Source organism: Cervus elaphus, chromosome 16, assembly GCF_910594005.1.
Source record: "Cervus elaphus chromosome 16, mCerEla1.1, whole genome shotgun sequence".
Classification (NCBI taxonomy): domain Eukaryota; kingdom Metazoa; phylum Chordata; class Mammalia; order Artiodactyla; family Cervidae; genus Cervus; species Cervus elaphus.
The window spans coordinates 24276889-24303237 of NC_057830.1; the positions used below are offsets into that span (position 1 = coordinate 24276889).

At 44.6% G+C, this 26349-nt stretch overlaps 1 protein-coding gene across 3 annotated transcripts in view; it reads left to right on the forward strand.

Moving 5' to 3' along the window:
- SYK (spleen associated tyrosine kinase) overlaps window positions 1–26349 on the forward strand; it is a 104712-nt gene that overhangs the window by 53196 nt on the left and 25167 nt on the right. For 2 of the 3 annotated variants that reach the window (XM_043927470.1, XM_043927471.1), the window contains exons 4-8: window positions 10100–10235; window positions 13417–13498; window positions 13872–13915; window positions 15584–15652; window positions 24770–24857. In XM_043927470.1, coding sequence (XP_043783405.1) covers window positions 10100–10235; window positions 13417–13498; window positions 13872–13915; window positions 15584–15652; window positions 24770–24857 — 419 coding nt within the window. The remainder of the gene's footprint in view (window positions 1–10099; window positions 10236–13416; window positions 13499–13871; window positions 13916–15583; window positions 15653–24769; window positions 24858–26349) is intronic. The other variant, XM_043927472.1, reaches the window with a different exon arrangement.

Here is a 26349-nt window from a genome sequence, read left to right on the forward strand (position 1 = left end):
ATATACATTTAAACCAAAGTATGATGTCTATTTTTCTGCAGAGATTTCAAGGTCTTCACCTTCTCATGTCTGAGCACAAGAACTGCCTTTAATGAATGTTGGGAGGAGGAGAGGCATGGGTGCTGGTGGCTACACCAGCATGGCTGGGCTCTGAGTCTCTTCTGTGCAGACAGGCTCTTATTGTTGGGAGCAGCAGTTCATTTGCCTCCTCTGTTGTCCCCAGTGACCCTGGGGAAGAGGTCGATTTCAGCACCAACCCTCTGTTACCCTGATGTTACAGTTCCTTGTCCAATCTCATCTTGCTGCTTGATTTTATCACTGAGGGCTGATGATCCAGCTCATCATTTTTGCAGTTCTTATGCAGGTCCATTCCCAGCCCTCTGGACATGGTTTGGCTCCAGTTGGCTGCCCATGACCACCATGTGCTTCTTATACCCCCACCAACCTCTTCACACCTTCTCAGAGGTGTTTGTGTCCTATGCCACCTTGTCTAAGACTTGCCAAGACTGGCATATCTTACCTGGACCACCCCCACAGCACCTGGAAGATGCTGAGAAATGTAGGAGGCTTTCAGATTCAGAAACAGAACCTATTCTCTGTGATTCCTAATAATGGGCTTCGTTGTGGCTCAGACAGTAAAGAATACGCCTGCAATGCAGGGACGTGGGTTCAATCCCTGGGTCAGGGAGACCCCCTGGAGAAATGAATGGCTACCCACTCCAGTATTCTTACCTGGAGAATCCCAGGGACAGAGGAGCCTGGTGGGCTACAGTTCATGGGGTCAAAAAGAGTGAGACATGACTGAGCAACACATACATATTCGGATAACACATGAATAGTCACACATAATGTTAAGTACTTCATAAAAGGTTAATAAATATAAGTGGATTTTGAGTCATTAATGAACATAGGATGAAAGGCCAAGGGACACCCATGGCTAATGTTGAAGGTTTACAGTTCCCATTTAGGAATATCTTGGAGAATTGAGTGTGAAAATATTAGATTCATTTTGGAATCTCTGGTCTGCATTGTGGTTCAATGGAGCAGATCCCCAGCCTCCATCTTAGAAAAACAGTCTTCTTGGCACCCACAGAAACCAGGGATGAAAAGGCAGCATATCTCAAAATGTCTGAGACCTAAATGAGGTTATAAATCCTCTCTAATGCAGTTTAAAATGCAGAAGGTATGTTCCAAAGACTCTTAACTGTTGAGATGGATTGTGTCTGGGGAATCTGGCCAACTCAGATTGTAGTTTTTCCTCCTCTTGAATTATGGTATTAGGTACATTTGTGGTGGCAGAACTTCTGAGCCAAGAGGGGCCTCACTGCTAATGGTCTAAATCCTTTGATTTTCAATCAAGGACTTAGGCAGAGAAGGCAATGACACCCCACTCCAGTACTCTTGCCTGGAAAATCCCATAGACGGAGGAGCCTGGTTGGCTGCAGTCCATGGGGTCGTGAAGAGTCGGACACGACTGAGCAACTTCACTTCCACTTTTCACTTTCATGCATTGGAGAAGGAAATGGCAACCCACTCCAGTGTCCTTGCCTGGAGAATCCCAGGGATGGGGGAGCCTAGTGGGCTGCCGTCTGTGGGGTCGCACATAGTTGGACATGACTGAAGCTACTTAGCAGCAGCAGCAGCCTTAAACTGGCTGATTAGATTTAGCTGAGCCTTCTCAGGGGGCACTAGTGGTAAAGAACCCACCTGTGAATGCAGGAGACATAAGAGACGCGAGTTTGATCCCGAGGTTGATAAGATCCTCTGGAGGAGGGCATGGCAACCCACTCCAGTATTCTTGCCTGGAGAATCCCATGGACACAGGAGCCTAGTGGCTACAGTCCACAGGGTCAAAAAGTGTCAGATATGACTGAAGTGACTTAGCATGCACACACGCACGAGATGGTGAAAAGGCTGACCATCAGGAGGCCTGACCTCCTCCATCAGGAGGGAGGAAACGTCTCAGTGGGAAGAGTGCTGGGCGACTGTACCCAGAGCCACTGGGTGAGGACGGTGGAAGGAAAGGGGTGGGTTGCAGGTGCTGACTGCAGGTCTTATTTTTGGAAATGCCTGGTGAATGCCAGGCCAGCATTGCCACGGGGCTGGGAGGTGGAGGGGATTGAAATAGAGATCCCAGGAGAGTGGTGGGTGTGAGGTGCTGCCAGGCCGAGTCTCCAGGGCCAAACCAGTGGGGCTGTCAGGTCTAGGAGACTTGTGAGGTCCTGAGGGAGACCCTGACCTCTGGGCTTGCCCCCTCCCCGAGTGTCAAGAGAGGGGGTGAGGCTTCTGTGGGGGGAGAGATGGCAGTCAGGTCTTGGACCAGGCACAGTAGTTTGCAGAAGTCAAGAGCGAATGTGGCCTATGTGGTAGCTGGGTTGGGCAGGCAGGGGCAGGAAGGTGAAAACTGAGGCCAAGAGGAAGCCCAGGGGAGCTGGAGTCCAAGGGTCTGAGAGGCACCTGTGCTGGGGAGCGTGTGAGGAGGGCGAGAGTTGTGGCCTGTGGGCTTCCCCCGTCCTGAGGTCATAGAGCGTTACAGCTCCTGCACTTGGGGTGGGCCCCAGCACCCTGCGCCGGCCTGTGGTTGTTGCATGTGATGGGTGGGACTCCTCCGCCTGCTCCTTTCCCATGGCAGCTTTTTAATATGTCAAACATCATCTCGGGTACCCCGGGGCCCTGTATACCGAGGAAGAAGAGAGTGCAGAGGCTTCTGAGCAGGTTCCAAGGTGCCATTTGCCCATCTCAGGCCCTCCACAATCATCTTCCCACCCAGCCCAGTGGAACAACTGAGTCCTCTTATGTGCTCTGCATCTGAAATCCAGGTGCTCCAGACCTTCCTTCTTCATACCTTTCAAGGAGAAATAAGCCCTTTGATCTTTGCATTGTCCCTTCCTCATTAGCCATTTTCCAGAAGAAGTGTCACCCTCTCATCATTTCCTCCCTTGCTCCCTTCCATTGCCCACTGTATTGATTTTCATTATAACCCCATGCCCTTCACACCCTCACCTCCCTTACACACATGGGTGCACAAATTATGCACACACACACACACATTCACTTATTCATGCCTCTTAAGTTTCGGGGCCCTGTGGGAAGCCCTCCAGGAGAACTTACAGGTAAAGAAATGAGCAGCATGTATAGATGGTCTGATGAGGGTGTACCCCATTCTGTACACAGCTGGTCACTGGAAGATTTGGTGACAATGCCTTTCTAAGGGAAAAGGTTGTGTCCAGCCAGAATCAGAGGTCTGCAAAACCACATGGTCCTTGTCCAGGATGGACTTGGCTTGGGGACACCAGATAGCATATTACCTGCCACCCCTGAATCTTAGAACCATACCTTTCACTAATGCCCTCCCCCATCCCCTGCCCCTGTCCCTCCAGATGGACTGGGAGGCAGGTGGATGCCTCTCTTTGGAAAGAGCTATGAGGTATCTTTTTCAGTGTAAGTACAATTCAGTATAAGGTAGCCAGGGGAAAAAATGTATTCAGAATGTGACACATTTTTCAGAGACATTGAGATAGCTTGTAAGAATATACACTTGTATTCCCTATAAGCAAGGAACAAATGTAAGCTAGGAGAAAGGATAAAGAATGAGGTTCCACAGGATAGATACAAAGTCCAGAGCAGATGATGTAAGCAGTGGTTCGCAATCTTCTGTTTGTGTGCAAATCACCTGGAGGCTGGTTAAAGCACAGATTGCTGGGTCAAACCACAACCCCCCCACCCAGTTTTTAGCTTAGGTCATAACCTAAGTTTGGGTTATGACTCAGAAATTTGGATTTCTGACAAGTTCCCAAGTGATGCTGGCCTGGGGACCACATTTGAGCCTGTTCAAGGGGCCCAGTGCCTACCTAAGCAAAACTAAGAATAGTGATAATTTGAGGTGTTCCCAGTTCATTGGAGGATCTTTAAGTATATGTGCAGTAAGGAATGTTTCTGTTTTATTTGATTGATTGAGACGTAGTTAACCTTGAAACTGCTTCTGTTTGTAGAAACTTAAGTTCAGACAAGCACAACCATTTAATAGCTCTGTGATTTAGACAGCCTAGTTAATCTCTCTGACCTCAGTTTACTGAAAGATAAAAAGGGAAAGCTAGTGTGCTATCTGATTTGTTAATCGAGATGAACCAAGGTAATGTGTTCATTACAACCATAAGATTGTCCTATAGTTGTGCTTCCTGCAACTATGAATCTTTTTCTTTCATCAGTTCTGGAAAATACTCGTCTATTTTTTTTTCAAGTATTACTATCCTTCTTTCTTATCATTTCTTCCTTCATAGGTTGCTATTAAACATATTTTAGACCTTACTCCATCCTCTATTCTTTCTTATTTTCTGTTGCCTTTTCTCTATGTGCTGTGCTATTTAATGTTCTTGGATTATCTTTTGGTTCATTAATTTTCACTTCATCTATATCTAATCTGCTTTAAACTCATCCACTGTTTTTTTCCATCAGTTATATTTTTTAAAAATTTCTAGCAGTCCTGTTTGTTCTGGTTGTTTCTCAAATAGTCCTGTACATTTTTGAGAGCATCTTATTGCTTGCTAGTTTTTGTGAGTCCCTCATTTTTTTTAAACATTTGATGTATAATTAGCTTATATTCTGCATCTAACGATTTCAATACAGAAAATCCTTAGTGTATAAATCTGTGTCTCTCCTGCTGCTGCTCTCTTTCTCTTCCGGCCCTCTTTCTCATAACTCCTTTTTCCTTTGGTTTCGAGTGATCTTTTGAGCTTGTATTTGAGATATTTATCTGTGGGACTCCTGAGTGTTCTGTGCCAGGGACACTGTCCTCCGGGGTTGAAGAGATTTTCTTCTTCATGGTCTTTGCTTCGTTGTGGGAACCCCAGGTTCAGATGCTCCTTGCTGCTGACCCCAAGAATAGGATGTTCTCCCTGTGTCCACGCCAGTACTGATATTGGTATTTGTCATTAGGTGAAACACACTTTTTTTTTTTTCCTTATTTGTCACTCACTTTTCCTTGCTCAAGTTATAGCTCACTTTTTTCTGATATACCTTCATTTCAAAAGCAATCTGTGGGTTTAGGAAAAAATCCTACTTTTGTTCATTGATGAATGAGACTGCGTGACCCTCATATGCCCACAGTAAAAGCTGAGTTCTTTGAGTGCCCTCACGTGCTGCTATCAGGGATCAAAATGTGCCATTTCATTCGGCACGTGTGGCCCTGCAGCTATAGGTCAGCATAGAGAGTCATGGCCTGTCTGAAGTGAAAAGTTTAAAGGGGTTTGTGGACTGATGTGAGTATCTCTTCACTGGTCTGATCAAGGTCCCCATGAAGCTGGAGCAGAAGCAGTGTGACCTGGTTTCACCTCATGAATTAGAGCAGAGGGAGAGAGGGGGTAGTTTGTGATAAAACTTTTAAGAAGGCAGATGTGTGAAAGAAGAGCTTGGCGTGGCCCCACGTTTGGACCTGTATTCCAGCTGATCCTGCTTTCACTGCATGTGTGGAAGTTTCACGTGCCTAAATTTTGCTGAAGTGCAAGACAGAAGCACCCAGAAGTTGCGTTTTCTTTTCCATTCTGTGGATCATTAAGGCTGGTACCTCTCCTGAGTCCAGGGATGCTCTTGGCATTATGCTGGCAAGCCCACTACTGAGCAGGCTTCCCAGGGCATGCCACTCCCATATCTTCTTCCCCGCTCCCAGCTCCTCTCTTAGGAAGCCACTGTCGGGCCCCATGCTGCAGTATCTGACCGCCTGATACAGCATGAACTCTGGAAGGGAGCCCCCGTCCATGTCTCTCTGTACCTCCCGTCCACGCTGTAGGTATACAACTCATCCCCAGCGCCCTCCTTCCCCCGCAGCCAGCCATGCTCTGCTCTGACATGGGGGGGGAAATATTACGCAGACAGTGAGAATGCCTGGTAGGCCAGGCTGTGCCCCGGCTGTTCTGTTCTGTCTGCAGCAGATGCCATGACCCCAGACCTTGGTGGGTAAGGGTCACCTTGAAGGTCCTACCACCGTTTGGGTGGTATCGTCTGGGCATCGTTACTACATGTTTTCTCTGATCCAGGAAGTCATAGGAAGGGGGAGCCCCTCCAGGCTGCGTCTCGCAGAATGAACACTCTCCTGACCTCAGTTTTGCCTCCCGCCTCATGTCCGATGTGCAGAACCTGCTCATGGCAGAGCCTGAGATGCCTGGAGGCAAGGTGGAGCTCCTGCTGTCTCACCAGGGACCTCAAGTCAATCTTAAGGCCAGTTAGGACAGCGTCACACTTTGAAAGCGCTGAAGTCCCACACCTTGTAACGGCAAAACACAAATCTGTCGTGAGCCAAGATTTGTCTTGGCTTCTTCTGTCTGCTTTTTCCAAGAGACTCCCTGGAAAAAAATTCTTCTGGGGCTTCTGGGGACACGCTAAAGATAGTGTTGACCTGGAAGGTGGTCAACCTCAAGAGAGGCTGCAAGACTGGCCTTTGCTTTTTCCACTTTGGGCACCCACGTGACAGAGCCGGTGGGTGTCCCAGGACAGTGGGGGTCTTTCTGATGAACAGGAGGGGGCCAGGAGGAGGAGGAGCTACTTCAGCTTCCAAACCAGTATTTTCCGTGTGTTAGATTAAAAATAACCCAGCCCAGGATCTGCCTGCAGCCAGCCAGCAGACACCTCACAGTTGCTGGCCGTTAGTGTCACCAAGCCTCTGGTCTTTGCCACCTACAGATGCTGGGCCTGTGGGTTTCCCTTCTTTGCCTCGTTTCCTGCCAGCTGCCTCGGGGGCTGCTCAGGCTGCATGTCCACGGCCTGTCCCTGGGCCTGCTGGTCCTTAGACTGTGCTCGCCAGGTAGCTGTTGTCCCGGGAGTTGGCATAGGCTGCCTGTCTGGAGCGCTGCAGGAGACTCCTCCAGGGCCTGTTCTTGGGAGGATCCTCAAGGAAGTGTGTGCCTTTATAGAAATCACTGATCTGTTTCTGTCTCACACCCGCTCTCTTCTAATGCCATTTTTCTTATGAAATATTCAACACACACCAAAGTGCCTCACTCTATACATGTATCTTAGTGGATAATTATAAAGCAAATGCTGCCAAAGTCAAGAACTAAAATAGGAGCAGCGTCACAGAAGGCCCCTCACTCACACCCATCCCGGAGAGGACATCACTTTCTGTACGCTTGTGTCCAGCATGCTCTGGCTCTAGAAAAGAGCCAGAGCTCTTTTTTTTCTTTCACTTTTTACCACCTGGGTATACATTTCTCAATGAAATCGTTCAAATTGACCTATCTGGAAACTTCATACCGGTAGAGTCACAGTGTCCATTTATACTTATGAGAGTCACTTTTGCTTTGTATCACTGTTGTTTGTATCACTGTTTGTTGTGTTTGTATCACTGTTTTATTCATGATGTTCTGTGGTATGAATACCCCAAGACTGACTTACTCTGTACTCAGCAGATACTTAGCTTATTTATAATTTTTGATAATGACAGATAAAACTGATATAAACATCCCCACACACGTTACAGGTGCAGAATGCATGCATTTTGTATATCTTGGAGTGGATTGCTGACTCAGGGAATAAATAGGTTCAGTTTCAGTAGAGAATTCCAAATTGTTTTCCAAAAATGATTGAACCAATTCATGCGCCTGCTGGCAGTAAATGAAGGTGCCTATTGCCCTCATTCTCAGCAATTTATTATTTTCAGTCTTTTTAACTTTTGCCAGTCTGGAGGGGGCATAAAGTTATTTCCATTGTGGGCTTCATTTCCATTTCCCCATTTCTAATGAGGTGATTGCACCATTTCCCTGTTATCCTGCAATCCTCTGTCTGTTTTAACAATAAAAGTTCAATCAAGACTTAAGGCAAGATAGAGTGGTGGGCACTGGGCATGGATTCAGAAAGTCAGAGTTCAGATCCAGTTAATTGTCTCCAGGACCCAGAGGTCCAAGATACAAAGGTAAAAGTAAAGTTAGTTGCTCACTCGTGTCCGACACTTTGTGACCCCATGTACTGCAGCCCGCCAGGCTCCTCCATCTATGGAATTTTCCAGGCAAGAATACCAGAGTGGGTTGCCATTTCCTTCTCCAGGGGATCTTCCCAACCCAGGGACTGAACCCAGGTCTCCAGCATTGCAGGCAGACTCTAAGCCAGCAGGGAAGCCCAAGACACCAAAGACTTGAAATCAAAGAGAATGTATTTTGGAATGGCCTATGGACATCTTTATCCCGAGTTAACCTTTTATATGTATTTGCATAAATTCTTAAGGCTTAGTATTTAGGATTTGTATAATTGTTTGAATCTTCAAACTATCCTATTTGTTTGCCACTGATGCTTATAAACTAAGCAAAGCAGGGGTGAGTAACCCTGTCTTATAAAATAGCTTCCCTAAGAGATAAACTCAGTTCTTCCTCATATAAAAATATGTTTTTCCTTTTCTGTGTGGTTGTTTTTCGATTTGACAGCAACCAACTTGCCTTAATGGGCCATGTGACCATGAAAGGGAGCTTACACTTTGGGGTGCAGGCGACCTGCTTGGGTTTGGGGGAAGAGCTGTTTTCACAGTGCAGAAGGTTTCAGAAGCAGTCCTGCAGAGGTCGAGGGGAGTCTGGGTGTGTCCCACCACCCACACCAGCTGCCCTGAGCACTGAGGCATGGAAGGAACCTGTTTGCCGCGCACAGCCAAGCACAACTTGAAAGAAACTTATTTTTAAAACAAAGTTCCAGCCCCATGTGACACAGCTTAGCTCTCATGTCCTGGGTTCACTTTTTGAGATGAATCTACAAGGCCAAAAGTGACTGCATCAGCTTCCAAAGCTGGTCCTATGGATGTGGTCTGTTACAGCCAAGGGGAGGCATCAGAAATTTCCCCACGACAGGGAAATCCCACGACAGTTTTGGCACATTTGGCCTCTTCCCAAAGTACAGTTGAATGGACACATTGCTTAACAATTGGGGGCCTCAGTTTCCTCATTTTAGAAAATGACAAGGCTGCCAAGGCTTTCTGGGACCTTCTGAGATCTCAGTGACTCACCGTCTCACATCTTGTGATCCCAAAGGCTTGAGTTGCTGAGAGGGGAAGATGGGCTGAGGATGGTGATGACTAAGGAGTTCAGTTGGGGAAGGGGATTCATCTCCATTCTGTGCCTTTGCAGCCCTCACCTATACCGCACCCTCCCAGAGTCCCGCAGGTCTTCCTGGTCAGGCCAGACCTCCCCCTACAGTGCAATGGGTGTCTCTGATTGGCATCAGGCTCACAAGTCTCATCCCTGGATAAGGGAAGGGAGTGGCATCAGGGAGGGGACCAGGAGGCAGAGCCTGGCCAGCCAGCACAGCCCTGGTTCTGCTCATTGGTCCCCAGCTCCCAGTGGAGGACATTTTCTTCTCCTGGTGACATCATCTGACGCTATCGCATGGTGGTTTAGTCACTGAGTCGTGTCTGACCCCATGGACTGTAGCCTACCAGGCTCCACTGTCCATGGGATTCTCCAGGCAAGAATACTGGAGTGTGTTGTTATTTCCTTCTCCAGGGGATCTTCCTGACCCAGGAAATGAACCCAAGTCTCCTGCATTGTAGGCAGAGTCTTTACCGTGGGACATTTTAAACCCCAGTCCTGCTTTCTCCTCCCTGTAAAAGGGAGAGTGAGCTTAAGGGGATGAAGAGGGTCCTAGGGAGGGGGAGCCTTTCCCGGCCTCCATCTGGGGTCGAGAATATTCCTAGTTAGGATGCCCAGCAAGCACCCCCTCCAGTGGCACACCCTGGGCTGGGTGGGGGATCTGCCCTGTCTGGAATCTAACCCAAAAGCAGACCTCATGGAAGAGAGGACCCGAGTGCAGAGGGCTGCACAAACTCCACTGTTCTGGGGTGCTGTGGGGTTCACATGCCTGTGCCCTGAGCCAAGTTGTACTCCAGATGAATGGAGGACTCACCCCCAGAGCCTGGGCCTCTCCTGACGTCCCCTCAGTGCTCCCAAGCCCGCTGGGTGTTCCTTTTCTGGGACTCGAGGTGTCATCGAGCTGTGAGCTGGGCCTCCCTGGGTACAAAGCCCTTGACCCCGAGGTCAAGACGCTGCTGCAGGCTGCCTGCCCAGGGCACTCCTGCCCACCCCCGGCGGGCAGTAGGAGTGATGGTGACGTCCTGTCTTCTCTCTTCCAGGATCAGGGCCAGGGACAACGGGTCCTACGCGCTGTGCCTGCTGCATGAGGGCAAGGTGCTGCACTACCGCATCGACAAGGACAAGACGGGGAAGCTCTCCATCCCTGGCGGGAAGAACTTCGACACACTCTGGCAGGTACCTGTCCTCCTGGACCTTTATAGAAGACCTGGGTCCATGCCGAGACCTGCCCAATCAGAGTCCCCATTGTACGCTCCAGGTTCCTGGATGCATTGGTCTAGGGTTACCATGTTAGGTGACTGAGGCTCCCGTAGCTTGTCCAGGGCCCCTCAGCTCTTGGCACCAGGCAGCAGTACCTAGCCAGGATTACACGTGGTTTAACAGGAGACCCTGCCTTAAGGCACTAGAGACGTTCTACCTGGAATCCAGAGCATCCTTTCAGACAAATACAGAGTAAAGAAAGGTGTAGATGGCTGGGAAGAGAGTCTCAGAGGTGGCTAATCAGACTATTCTTTGAATCGCAAGAGGCCAAATTTAATACAAAATGTCAAGTGCCATTCTCGCTGCAAAATGAATCGCTGCAAAATTAAGGCAACCTAGTGGTTATCATTTCCTGCGTGTCAGGCCAGCACTTGTATAGGATTATCCACCCCTGGCCTAAAAAGGGGTTCTTCTTGACCCACCTGATAGGAAAGCCCGAAGCAATGTGTAATATGAGAGTTCCTTGGGTGCTAGCTCTAACCCGATGTTCACCCCTGCTTTCCACCAGGTACGAACGACTTGACTTCATTCTAAATCACAGCTCCATGAGGAAATGGCAAAACATCCTATAAACTGTAGTGGGCCCAGAGGCAGAGAAAACCAAAGGACTCTGCCACCCCAAGAACGACAGCTACGTTGAGTTTTGTAGGTGCAGGATGTCACTGGGGACAGGTTCAAATGTCCACACCAGGCCCCACCAGGAACTTCATGGGTAGCACCAGCAGGAAAGTACCAGGCTTAAAAAATCTTGTCTTTTTAAAATCTGAGATCAGGGATCCCCATTACCTTGAAAGCACTCAGAGTAACCACCACATGATGTATTTTGGCTCCTAACTGTAGCTGGAAGAAAATCTTCTTCTTTGAATGCTGGGTATTTTAATATTCGTGCGTATTAGTCATAATGCTGACATTATCTTTTGGTTTGTAGCTCATTGACGTGTAGCTCATTATTGACCACAGACTTTGCTTTATTTTAATGGTATCGTTTTGAAAGAGTGTTTGCCCAGTGCAAATCAGAGAGATGAGTAGGGAACATTGCCTTCTGGAATTAATTTCCCATCAGAGACTCTCACCTCCTACAAGAATCGCTGATGGTGTGCATTGAAAGGCACTGGCCTCCATCCGTCAGTCTGATGCTTGAAGGTCCTGGGCTCCATCACTGCTACACGGCCATTGGATTTCTCCTGAATGACCATTTTCCCTGAGTGAGTCCACTCACAGTCTCCAAGTCTGCATGCTGACTTGAATGTTAAACATCTTTAATTGTTGGAAAATTCCTTCCCAAGACTTTTTCCCGTATTTACTGATTCCGCTACCATATTGTAGTAAGTAAGTAAGTAAGTAAAGTCGCTCAGTCGTGTCCGACTCTTTGTGACCCCATGGACTGTAGCCTACCAGGCTTCTCCCATGGGATTTTAGCAGTCAGCCTTAATTAAATCTTTCCCTTGTATGTCTGTTTAAGAAAGAGCCTCGAAAGTGCCAGGAGTACCTTCCATTTTCATGAGTGTGATTTCATTGTTCTTTCTTGATAACAGTAAGGTTCCATGGCACCCTTCCCCTACCCAGGAATCTGGTGCTGTTTTTCTGAGAGTTGGTAATTGCTACATTCCTCTAGTTTTCCTTTCTGTAGAGAAAGAATCAACACACTTATGGATCACGTCTGGCCCTGAGCTGCTTTTGTGTAGTCCTTGAAGAAAAATGGTTTCTATATTTTAAAGGGTGATTGTTTATTTTAAATAAAGAACTATGTGACAGAGATGATACATGGAATGAAAAGACCTAAAATATCACTATCTGGCCCTTTACAGAAAATATTTGTGTACCCTTGCCCAAGAGGGAAATCTTTATGTGTATGCCTACCTCCCACCCATCCTTTTGGGTAGATTGTCTGAAACTGTAAGCATATAAGGAGATATTTGAATGATACTGGAGAGATGCATGGGATATTTCAGCTATTGTAGCGACCTCAATACTATGTCTGAGAACACACTGTTGCATTTAACAGAACAGAGAGAGCCTTGCTCTCCATTTCAGGAGTGTGTTAGGGCTGGTCATATTGGAATATTTATTAAGAGGGTGGATCTCCTTTATTGTGTTCTTTCCACAATAAAATAAAATTTAAAAAAAGAATGCTCCCTGGAAGGATAAAATATATTCATTCAATGAACATTTACCCAAATAGGTAAGTTTTGAGAGAAAGAAAGGTTTAGGAGCCAGGAGTCCATAACTGGAAAAGGAATTAATAAATAGATAAGAAAAAAATATTGGATAGAAGAATTTTAGTTTGTCTGCAGAGGAAATGTCTGTTTGAGAAAAGAAAATGTGAAAACTAAGGCTGTCTTCCTGTTGCATAATTTTGACTAGGTATAAATAAATCTACTTGCCATTCATTTCCTTTTTAATGTAGGAATCAGACATCATGATTCATAGTTTCCTGGGCACCATTAGCCAAGGGTGTCCATGTTCTGTGAACATAAGGCCATTCTCCAAAGGGTCAGCTTTCTCCAGGCCCTAGTTCTTATATCACTCATGCTGTGATGTCTTCTCTCTGAAACTTTTGGGCTGCGTTATTTGGTCCCTCCAAAGTCTTTGCCCAAAGCACTAATACAGAATCAATTACTCTACTTTATAATTCATTTATAGCCTTCTCCACCAAGGAAGTAAGCACCTCAACAGTAGGAAATGTGTCTCATTCACCATAGTTTACCTTTTGTCCTGTCTCAGGGCCTACCAAACAACAGAATGTTTGTTGAAAGACCGAATAAATGAATTCATTATTATAGAATCACATGGATATAGAAGAATATAAACAAAGACATACAATTACCACCAAAGAAAGAAAGAAGGAAGGAGGGAAGGGAGCCAAGTGTAGAATAAGGTCAAAAAGGGTGGCATGTGGACTTCTGCCAGAAGTCTGAGGGTGGCAGGAAAGAGGAGTGGGGAGGAATCAGGAAGACCACCAAGGAAGCACTTTTTTGTTTTTTAGGGCTGTCCTTGAATCACTTTTAAAATCCAAAAGGGGAGTCAGCTGCTCCAGGTAAGGAGCATTTCCTGCCCCCATTATTTATGATACTTTCTTACTTTTTTTCTTTTTCAGCTGGTCGAGCACTACTCTTATAAATCAGATGGTTTGTTAAGAGTTCTTACAGTTCCATGTCAAAAAATTGGTGGGCAATCGGGTGAGTAGCCAAGACACTGGAGTCTCACTCTTTCAGATGCTGATAATAATCAGCCTCATTATAGATTTGATCTGTTGCAAAGTCAAACCAGATGGGATGAGACTTTGTTTTTACTGATTGATTAAAATGATTACTCCAACTGTATATTTATCATTCATCAAAAACTAGTCAATAACTTTGAAAATGGATTTGTTTTTATTGCTTATATGAGAAAATTGAGTGAAAGAGGATAACAAGAAATGTATGCAGAAAATATATCTGCTCCTCAAGCAGTAATATTTTACAGCCACATTGATTGATCTGCAGTGGGGGAGGGGATAAATAGATGGTTTTCACTGACACAGCAGTAATTGTGCATGTTCTTTCTAACCAGGAAATATTAACTTCCGTCCACAACTTCCAAGTTCTCATCCTGGGGTAAGTGTTACTTAGCCAGGCCATTAAAGATGAAGCAGTTGTATATTAGCACAATGAAAAGTATTTTTAGACAAAAGAGTAATGGTCATTGTTCTTATCACACTTGATAAACTGGGATTGCTGGTGCAGCTAGAATCAGCCTATTTTCAGTTCTGAGCTAGCTAAATTAGCTTCTTTGGTAGGTTAAAATCCCTCCATTTTCTAAAAGTATATGAAATATCCATGTAACCCAATGTTAAATCAAAAATATACCTCCTGGTAGATTTTGGAAATGGTAACATATTGTTCAGGCTCAGCCCTGACCCATCCATGAGGAGTCACATGTATGATCCATGTGACCACATGCATGATGGATAGTAAGCTGGGTATATAAGTTGTCTCAGTGAGGTTGACTGCCAAACTCTTTTGGTTAAATCAACTAAGACATTGTTATCAGAAAACCCACCCTTTCCAGGGGAGCTGCTTTGGCTATAGCTTGGTGGAGGAAAGCTTGGAATGGGGGTGCCTGGTGCTATCACTTGAGAGAAGAAGCCTCTAGAAAAGGATGGAGTTGAAGGCTTGGCAAGAACCCACCACCCCCTCCACATCAGTGGGTGGTGAGAATGTGATCTATCCATACTTCTACATGTGGGTTTGGCCAACACATGCCTGATGCTTCTGAAGAGAGAGAGTTCCAGCTCTCTCTTCCCTCCAGACTATTAGGAGGTGACACACAGATTTATACTCCAAGCAGGAATGATGTCCTGCTACTTTGAAGGGGACCTCACTGTGGACCTTTGATGCCCTTTAATGCCATTTGTGAGTTCTGAAAATTCCCCCAACACGAGCTGTGTGCTCTGTACCTCACTTTCTGCCTGTTAACCCTTAAAATCTGCAGAAGGTGGAATGAACCCTCCACCCGTGGCAGGGGCTATTGACTTGTTCAGAAGCTGCACCTATACTGAACCAAGCAGTCTTCCTGCAGCAGCTCTTGTCCCCGAATCAGGGGAGCTGAAATGCCAGTGAACTTTGGGATCAACTTCTAAAGTAAAGCCCCTTTATGGAGTCATCATTTTGTTTTACCCTTTACATGACTCATGGGCCTGGCGAGTCAACTTTAAGATTTTATCCACCATGAGGCAGGTCCACTTTGCTCTAAGAGGCAGGTGGGCTTGGGGTGAGAACTTTAAAAGAATATCAAGGCTTCTATTTAGTTGTGCATGACATAATGGCTTCAAGGTGTTAGACATTGTGGAAAAACTTTTTACTGACTATATAAAAATATGCATGTTCCCTAAGGGTCCAACTAAGTGAATTTCCACAAATATCATGGAACCAGCACCCATAAGTAACAAAATTGGGCTCTCAGAATTAGTTTCTTTAGGATGATTTGTCTTCAGTTTGACAATAATTATATATGAAAAGTGGGCTATTTAATATGAAAACTTGAATCTTATAGCCTTCCATGGAAAATATTGCCAAAATATTTTTCCAGATCCTTCTATTCAAATAGTAGGCTTTTCCTGAAGGCTTTCTAATGATCACATGTTACCTCTAGTGCATTTCATCAACAGAATCTGGAGGGGGTTACTGTAATGATAAGAACAGCTAAAATAACATGTCATGTAAGGTAGCCTGTATTTGTTTTCTGAAACATTTACTATTCCTCTTTGCCATTATGGTTTCTAGACTTGGTCAGCGGGTGGAATAATCTCAAGAATCAAATCATACTCCTTCCCAAAGCGTGACCACAGAAAGGTGCTAAGCGTCCCCTGCTTGCTGCCCCTGACTAAGTGGTAGGACAGACCCGCACGCAGCACCCGCGCGCTGCCCTTGGCTGCCCCTCCGTGTGCACCACTGCCCACCTCCCTCTGCTCTGGTCTCATGTCCCTGCCATGTGTAGCCTCCCGGGCAGCCCGTGCCCGTTCCTCATCGTGCTTTCCGTGTGGGTCCAAGTCCCTCTGCTGCAAAGTCCCTCACCGTGAGCACACTGTCTCTGCTACAATGTGCCCTTGGAAGTCGTCTCTGTCAGTGTGATAGGTGGGAGGGATTTCTCATGTGGGAAAGTCTTTTCAAAGGGAACCAGAATCACATAGGAGAGTGGTATGGTAATTGACTAGATTAATTACACGTTGGTGGAAAGAACAGCCAAAGTAGTGTGGATTCTGCCCAGTGACTACACAAGGTCACTGATTTTATAAATATCAAGTGCCATAGTAACGTCATTGTGGCTGCAGAGTTCCAACACAGAACCTGAAGTATAACATATACAAAGACAAGGTGGAATTTGAGGATTAGAAAAACATCATTTTTATTTATGAGACAGTAAAGTTGACATCATATGGGCCTTCCTGGCGGCTCAGTTGCAAAGAACCCGCCTGCCAATGCAGGATACACGGGTTTGATCTCTGGCTCGGGAAAATCACCTAGAGAAGGAAATGGCAACCTACTTCAGTATTCTTGCCTGAGAAACCCCATGGACAGTGGAGCCTGGTGGGCTACAGTCCACGGGGTTGCAAAAGACATGATTTAGTGACTAAGCAACAGCAACAAAAGCTGACATATAATGCATATTCATATTTTGCTATATGATTGAATTATGGGGTAAATAAAAAGTTTTTTTAACGACTCAGTAATAATCACCTCCCTCAAGAAATATTTATAACATGTATATGGATTTCTTTTTTTTTTTTAGTTTTATCATTGTGGTATAAAATTATTTTATTAATAATTCTTTCCATTTTCATATCCAGTTAGTACTTTTCCAGACATGTGTGCTTAGTCACTCAGTCGTGTCTGACTCTTTGTGGCCCCATGGATTGTAGCCCACCAGGTTCCTCTGTCCATGGGATTCTCCAGGCTAGAATACTGGAGTGAGTTGCCATGCCCTCCCCCAGGGGATCTTCCCAACCCAGGGATCAAACCCAGGTCTTCGCATTGCAGTTGGATTCTTTACCATCTGAACCACCAGGGAAGCTCAAGAATAATGGAGTGGATAGCCTATCCCTTCTTCAGGGGAACTTCCCAATCCAGCAGTTGAACCGGGATCTCCTGTATTGCAGGCAGATTCTTTATCAACTGAGCTACCCAGAAAGCCCCTTTTCTAGGCATGTCAGCATATAATCAAGCATTAGTTCATGAAGCAGATTGCCTGAAGTACTTAGCAGAAACAACGTAAATGAAAAGCATAAAAGCCCTGAGATTTTCTTTCCAAGTGGGCTGTTATATCCTAGATATGTTCAGTCTTGTTGACTACAAAAAAGAGAAGTGAGTTTAATGTAGTGTTGGAGGGGGGAAGTTAGGTGATAAACCTGAAAGGAGTAACTATCTGTTTTGAGGCCACATTCCCAGTCAGGGTGGATCAGCTCGTGGGAAACATCAGGTATGATGGGGCGTTGCTCTTAGAGGGGTGACCCTGAGGGCTGTCCATGCCAGGGTGGCGTGTTAGGAGCTGGAAGGCTGGGGAGTTGTCAAGGGAATGCATGCTGTATGCCAGTACTCCCTTTGTCCCATGACTTGGGGTTTGTTTCAAGCCACCAAGGCAAATAGGCGATTGAGGCTTCTGCCTTGAAGAGGTCAACATTCCCCATGGTCCAAGGTGAAACTCTCTACGGCTGCCACCTCCTGGCCCTCCTGGCCCTCAACCCCTGTCGGCACTCAGCCCTTCTCCTTGGGGAGGGTGCACCTAGTTGTCAAGATGGCATCTCATAGGACCATATTCTGGGGAAAATAGGCCAGATGGTGCCCCATCAACTGAGGTGATTCAAAGTATGCTCTGGTTCAGGGTGCTTTTCAACCATGAGTCATCTCTTTGAGTCCTTAATCAAATACTGCATTGACAAAACATCATATTATAGCACAACTTGGGGAAGGACACTCAGTTGCCCATTCGTGGAGCCCCATCGGCAGGCTCAGAACCTTTCACTCACCGGGCTTCTGGCCCCTCTGTGCATGGAGTCTGTGTGGCAGCCATGAAGGAGTCCCTGTGGGCTTGGACCACACTCTTGACTCCCACCACTTGTTTATTCATCATTGTCTTTCTGACAGCCCAAGGCCAGTGTGCCGATGCACAGCCCTCCACCCATGTGCAGTCCCAGACATAAGCAGTTTCACTGCAGAGAAGACACAGCTTTCCACATTTACCTTAATTCTGTAGTGTCCAAGGGCTTCATTCAGGGTTCTACCAGGAGAATGTGATCAGTCAGAGGTTTATGCATGAAACCCACCCACAGCACACTCACACACACACACACACACACACACACACACACACAGAGGTACATTTTTAACACACATAAGTACATATTTATATACACATCTGTATACATGTACACACACATATTGACTTATCACTAGGACTTGCCTTACACAACTGTTGGGGCAAGTTCAATGTCCATAGGGCAAGTCATCAGGAAGGGAGGATAAGCAAGGTGGAGCTGTCATTAACAGCCAAGGGTCAGTCACTCCCCCACCCCACCCCTCTTAGCAAAGTCTCAACCTCTTCTAAGAACTTTTGACTGAGTAAGTCAAGCCCACCCAGGATAATCTCCCTGAATAAAATCAACTAATTAAGAATTTTAGTTACCTCTCCAATATCCCTCCACAGCAGTACCATGATCGTAGTTTGAGTCAATAACACAGCATTATCATTCAGGTCAGCCAGGGTGACACATCAAGACGCTATCACCCCAGGAAACAGTAACCCAGCACTGTGAAGAAATAAGCCCCACTCCCACCCCGTCCTTGTCCCATGCAGCCTGAAGCCCACTCCCCTACAGTGATTACAGAAATATCCACAATTTAAGATTTAGTAGGTCTTTAGATTAAAGAAGAATGTCTAATGAAATCGAAGAAAATATCAGTAAGACTACCAAAAAATAAAATACATGTGTGGATAAGAACCAAAACATCTTCCAAAGAAGCATAATAAACTTAGAATAAAAATTAGCAGTGATCATATATATATATATATATATATATATATATATATATATATATATATATATCCATATAGGAGGTCAATATCTTTATAAAGAAATTATATAAATCAATAAAAGTTTTAACTATCTAATAGGTTAGTGGGCATAGGATAGTTTATAGGAGAGAAAATGTAAATAGTTCTCAAGCATAGGAAAAGCTGTTCTGTTTCATAATAAGAGAAATGAGAGTTAAAACTATGATGCTCTCTTATGTCCCTCTGTAAAACTAGCCCAAATAAACGAGTTTGGTGACACCACACAACAAGTGTGTGTTGAGTAAGCTGTACTTTATTGGAAAAGTGTGAAATGGTACATGTCTAACATTGTATCATTGACATTCTGACATTCTAACAAACACTGTATCATTGACAAAGCCTGGAAACAATTTAGAAATCAATGGGAAATAAGTGAAATCAGTTATGTTAAAATTCATATCATGATGGGTAGTTGAGATATAAAGCCATTTCCAAAATGCAATGTTAATTGAAGATGGCAAAGTCAGGCACATATATGTGTGCTGATACAGTGTAGAATGTTCTAGAAGAATATAGCAAATACTGATAGCACTAGTTGCCTTGGGAGTAGGAAATGGTGTGTCAAGGAGACCCATTTTTTCATTGAAACCCTGTTGTGCCTTTTAAAATTTGCCCCTCTTAAATTACTTAATCACTTTTAAAAGATAATTAAATATTAGAAGCTAATTAATCTGGTTAATACTGTGAAAATACTTTTCTGGCTAAACAAGGGCTGTTGTCTATTTAAATTTATAACAGCTTTGAAGTATGCATTGAACTTTCATAAAAGCCAAAAATGTCAGTAGTTCATTGATAAAGAGAAGCATTATATGATTTAAGCAATGAATTAAAAATATTTTAATTGCTCACCAGAAATATTTTAGGAGACCTAATACTTAAAAATAAAAGAGGAATTTTCCATTATTTAACCAGTCATGAAAAAGACTTGTGGGAATTATGTCAAATATCCCATCTGTTAGGGTATAAATAACTTTCTTGAATTTTTTTGTTCAATATGAAGTTGTTTTTTAAATAATTCAGGCACAAAATGGACATGATAGAACCTGAATGAACTCTAGCATGCAGATAGTTAATGACAAATGTGTTATGATTGGCAGAATATTATTAATCAGATAATTTTGAAATTTTATAACAAAAACTTAAGGGCAGGAGTATTTTTAAGAGATTAGTAACATTTTAACACTTGAAAATATGAATGAATTTAACTGAAGAATAATACAAGTATAATCTACTCTCTCCTTGCTTCCTGCCATCACTTACTCTAAGGACTGGTAATCCTTACATGAATAAAATTCCTCCTATTAGCATTGGAATATTTTTCTTTGCTACTTTAAGTATGTAAACCAATCTTTCTATTGAGGATGGCTGTCAGTTTGAACAAAGCAGCCTTAAAGACTGTGCTTCTGTGTCAGAGTTCAAAGGCACATTCTCTAAGATGAAACATGGCATTCACATTTGTCTTAGTTGTGAAAAAATGTTCTAGAATTTCAAATTAAAATTCATTTTTCATGTTTTATTCCAGCACCTACATTGCTGATTGGAACACTTTTAGACATTTTAACACAATTTACTAAGAATCAGCTAGGAGAAAGAAAGAAGGGGCCCTTAAATCGTACTCATGTACTTGGTAATGTGGAAGCAGTGGACCAAACCCTGGAGAAAATGTTTCCACATCATTATAAAGGACCAGCTTTTAGATCTTTGCTTCTAAGTTGAAGGAAGATTAATTATGACAGCCAAGTGCTTATTTTTATGGATCTGAAGCAAACCAAAGATTATTTCAAGCCCTGGCCAAGGAGAGTCTGCCTTTAGCTCTGGAGCCTTGGACTGGGACCAAAGTCATTCCACTGAAAACCAGAATTGTGTTTGGTTTGAGCAGCTAAAATTTGTGAAGCCTACTGGCTCTTTTTGTCATTGCAGTGGTGACAAGCATTAAATATATTGTCATCATTATTACCGCTGTTACCTGACTTGAAAATGTGTTTTAAGTCTAAAAATTAAGGTCTAGAAATGAAAATCAGAATACCTGGCAAACAATGTTCCCGAGTCAGGAAACTCTGAATTAGCTCCTTAAAAGCAATGTATTTTTCTCTTTTGTTCACTTCTGAATCTGTACTTCTTAAAAATAGGCACTCAAAGGATATTTGTCAAATATATTCTCTACTTGCAGCTGAGTAGCCAACAAGAGATCAGGGATCATAACTCAACCTGTGCGGTGCTTCGTCACCCAGTCATGCCTGACACTTTTCAAGCCCATGGACTGGAGCGCGCCAGGCTCCTCTGTCTATGGGATTCTCCAGGCAAGAATACTGGAGTAGGCTGCCATGCCCTCCTCCAGGGGATCTTCCCAACCTAAACAAATATTATTTTTATTATTGTGGAGTGATCTGTTTTTACTTGAATTTACAAAACTTAAAAAACCCTCAAATTGCTCTTTGGAAGGTGGAAAGCTAAAGTAGCTAGTGCCATCTAGTGGTGTCCTGCAGGTTTGACTTCAGTTTCAAATATCAGCAAAAGTAGGGGGAAAGCAGCAGTCAACATTTCATGTATACCTTGTTCTCTATGCAGAAGAGGGGATGTTACTGATTAGGGCAGAATGGATGATAAAGTACAGAACAGAAATAATAACGACAGATGATGGAATGGATCAGCAATACGTTTTTCATTAAATTAAAAGGCATTTCAATTCTAAGCATTAACAATGCTTTCCTAATTTATCATTTTGCCTTAGAGTTCATTGTTTACAAAGTCCTCAAATCTTCTTTTCAATCAAGCATTTGATTCCGTAGGGTTTTGCTGTTGTTCTACTGAATGGTAGAATCACCAAGTGCTTTGGGAAAGATGAAACTTGCATTTGTAGCTTCATCTTCAAATAAAATCAATACGGCCTTTTTAACAGACACAGTAGAAAAACCTCCCATTCCTTCCAAAGAGCATTCTCTTTGGAGTGTATTTCCATTCTCTGTCCCAGTCAGGGCAGGGAGGTCTGAGGGGTCCAGGCAGGGATTTGATGTGGTTATTGAGGAAAACTCAGGGTTTAGACTGCAAAGGCTGGTCTAAGTGGGCAGTGTTGAAATGAAGCCCTTGAACCACCTCGGCTTAAAAGATGGGGTTCAACCTTCTCGAGAGGAGACCTGCAACCCATTTTCTTATCCATAGACAAGACAGACAAGGGATGAACACCACACAGCCAATCAGAGTATACATCCCTCTGTGCAGGGCTGTAGGCAAACTGTGGCCATCACTACTGATTCCTACTCCTCATGCCCTAGTGTCTTTTTCAGTACTTTTTACATCCCCACCTCTGTTTCTAAATTCTCCGTGGGAGGATTCATATTGCAGATCATTGCATTCTGGCTTCAAATGTAACAGCCTTTATGAAGTCTTTCTGCTCCAGAGAACATCTCATCAGGGTGGAAGGGCTGCAGTCCTGGGATACATCCCTAAGTGGGCAAATAGTGGGAGGTCTTCCAGTGCAGAGAAGGGGTATCGATGCCTTCTCCTTGTCCATGATGGCTGGTCCTGGGGTTGTGGTTTTGCTTTTGAGTTCAGAACCTTCCTACCTCAAGGGAAAAAATCAGAGAAGTTGAAATGATAGTCAATGTGAACCTAAAAGAGAATTTATTTTTTAGTTTGAAAACTATTTCAGCCTTATAGTTTGATTACCAGAGGGGACTAAGCAGAGCAGGAGTATGGCAAGCTTTGGGAATTACCTAGTTTCCCCTAGGACAGTTCTGTTGAGACAGGGTAATTATATCATAAATAAAAAGTGAATGAACCGTATATCCAAGAGTCTTATAATCATATGTTAATTTTTTAAAGTGGTATATTGTTATTTGGAATTAGCCACACCTATTAATAGAAGAACTTGAGAGAGAACTCGTTTTTAAATCACATTAAAACTGTTTGCATTTCACACCTCCCAGTTTGAAATTTATCTCCATTCACTCATTCATTCATTCATGTTATGTTTGTTGAACACATTTTTATTTAGCAGTGGTTGAGTGAACAATTTAGCAACAAAGCTCTGATGCAGTGACTAAATGATTATATCCCCTGTAACTTATATTCTCTTTTCATTCTTCATACATCACAGCTGTTTCTATTAAACAGTTTGATAAGAATGCTGAGATAGTCATCAGAAAATGGATACAATGGCATTCCATTGGCCCATAAGAGTGGATGTCCTTTGGCTTCTCAGAAGGGCCTTTGCCATGGTGAGCCGGGGCTCTATAGAGCTCGGTTAGCAGGAGGAAGACAGTTTCAGGAACAAGTGACCATGTCGCAGCAGTGATGCACTGTGACTTCATTACTGTACTTTTGGATCCCAAGCTGGGGATGTCAGGAAGGCAGGTGAACATTTCGTGTGTGCCAGTAGATAAGCGACTGTGTAAAATTCAGCTTACTGTCTCTGTTTCTCTAAATTCTCCAAAATATGGCAGTATCTCATTTCTTCATGGCCAGTGTTTGGGCACTGCTGGAAAAAAAAAAAAAAACAGGTATATAAAATTTCTTTCTACTCAACTCATGCCAAAAAGATGATTTGAATCGTGGTTTTCCTGTGAACCAAATTTAGTAATAACACCCTTGCTTGGGGGGCTTCCCAGTTAGCTCAGCTGGTAAAGAATCCGCTTGCAATGCAGGATGACCCTGGTTCAATTCCTGAGTCAGGAAGATCCCCTGGAGAAGGGATAGGCTACCCACTCCAGTATTCTTGGACTCCCTTGGTGGCTCAGACAGTAAATAATGCACCTGCAATGTGGGAGACCTAGGTTCAGTCTCTGGGTTGGGAAGATCCCCTGGAGGAGGGCATGGCAACTCACTCCAGTATTCTTGCTGGAGAATCCCCATGAACTCAGGAACCTGGTGGGCTACAGTCCATGGGGTCACAAAGAGTCGGACATGAGTGAGTGACTAAGCACAGACCTTTGTTTTCAGTTGAGGATAAAGGTGATCAGGCAGAATTGAGATAGAGACTTTTGGAAGGGAAAAGATATAGGAATATAACAGTGGATTTCCCCCCCATTATTTCCTGCTGCAAATTGATGCAAATCAAATAAATAATAAGAAAAGTTGCCATTAATAATGGCCAGCAAGGCTTTTTTATACGCGTCAGTTACCTACTCTGGGTACAAGGAAGAAATACCTTCCTTCAGGTTAGCAAAAATAGGCTTCCCTGTCTCAAAGGGTTGGTTGATGATGATGACAACGATAGTGACAATTAACAGGTGGGGCACTTAGACCCTGGGATGCTAGCAGCCGCTTCATCTCGGTACCTCTAGCTTACTGACCAGACCACCACTACCCTCTGGCATCTATCCAAATGTTGCCAGATCTCCACAGATTGTAAAGATACATGTGGATACTGGGAATTCATGGATGCTTTAGAGTTGGGAAGTGGTTTGAAGCAGCTGGTGGACACTTAATGTTTCTTTTTCAATAACTTCTCTGTAATATTAGAAAGAATTAATGGAGGAGACTGAATCCAAGGGGATAATGAAAATCCTCAGCATCTTTTAGCAAGTGGAAGTAGGATTTGAAAGGATGAGTAAGTAGGCGGGAATTCCACCGAAACAGTTCTGGTTAATTCTCTCACAACACCCCCTGGGATCCCTGCAGGCCCCTTCTGTTACAGGAGCATGAGCTTTATTTAGCCTTCACAGCAACCCATCAGTTGCCCGGAGAATGAGATAAGCCATGTCGTCCTTGTTGTTGTTTTCCTGTCTCTTTGCCTGGTTCCTTCCTTTGTCTTCCCTGCTTAAGTTAAGACGTGATTATTTGAAAATAAAAATTAGCATGCAGGCCAACTCAACAGTGTTATTCATGAAGAAAAATGAGCTGTTATCATCTGTGTGCCTCAGGCCTCCACATCCCCAGGGAACCAGGCAGATAACTCTGCAACATTCAACCCTTACGAGCCAGACCGAGGGCCGTGGGCCAACGAGAGAGGTAAGAGCTGCCCCTTTGGTCCTGGGCGTTCACAGCGCGAGGATGCCTCCCACAGTCCCTCGCAAATGGCAGGGCCGGCTCTCCCTGCTGTCGTAGGCTGTTACAGCGCTGCCTAGCAGGGAGTGATCCTGTCATCTGGTGGCAGGTGGAAGATGCCACGTGTCTGCGAATAGTGGTGTCTGTTGGATGCAATGGTCTCTACAGCCTCCCTCGCAATAAATCAGCCATGTGGAAAATATCCTTCAAACCCACTGCTTCAGAATGCCTCACCTTTTCCAGTAATAACTGAAGCTACTTAAAGTTTCCATTTCTAAGATCTATTCTTGAAAAGATGTCTGTGTCCAGGAGTAAATTCAAATGGAAGTCCAGCAACAGGTAGCTGGTAAAAACTGAAGAAACGTCTAAGTTTGGGGATTCTAGACATGTTCAGGGAACTGCAGCGATTCTGTGAGGCCAGGAGAGGAAGCACCCCTTCAAACTCACAAGGCCTCTGTTATACTGGTCAGAAATGGGGCCTCTGGATCAGCTTCTTAGGTTTTCTAGGTGGACCCAGGTTTTTGTGTTAGTTGGTAAACTTGATCTATTTAATGCTACAAAAAATCAGCCCCAAACTTTGTAGCTTAAATCAGCAGCAGTTATTTAATTATCTCATGCAGGTCAGGAATCTGGGCAAGGCTGAACCGGGCCGTGGCAGCATGGGGCCTCTTGCAGGCAGATCGGGGGTGGAGCTGGGCCAGCAGGAGTGGAGACCATGGTGGGACTAGAACCAGGGCATTGGAGGCCGGCCAGCATCTTTCATCTCCAGGGTACGGAGCCTCAGAGACTCTTCATCTGGTCTCTCCACCTGGACTGTCCGGGGCATTCTCACAGCATAGAAGGAGCCAGGGCAGTTAAACAGCTGCATGGAGTCTGAAGCTTCAAGATTCCCAGCAAACCAGACAGAAGGTGCATGACCTTTAGGACATGAGTATATCACAAATATCACTACTGATGTACTCTATCAGTGGACATGATTACAGAAACCACGGAGGGGAGGTGATGTAGACCCTGCCTCTCAGTGAAGGAGGGCCAGATTTTCAGAGTTTAAAGGTACCACAGTCCATTAGGAGGGCCACATCCCAGGAGGTGCTAATGGTAAAGAATCCACCTGCCAGTGCAGGAGAGACAAGAGATACAGGCTCAGCCCCTGGGTTGGGGGGATCCTCTGGAGTAGGGGGTGGCAGCCCACTCCAGTATGCTTGCCTGGAAAATTCCAGAGGAGCCTGGCAGACTACAGTCCATGGGACCCCAAAGATTTGGACACGACTGAGCACATCTGTCTCTTGCTGCTGACAGGAAAACTTTCTTGATGTACATTAGTGCAAGAACAGGGGTCAAGTACAACAAAGATGAGGGCCTTTTTCCTACCCTGACATAGCCAGGAAAGGCTGTGTCTCGAGTGCTCACAGGCGCTATAAATGCCCAAGGTAACCAAGATCACGAAAGGCAAGGC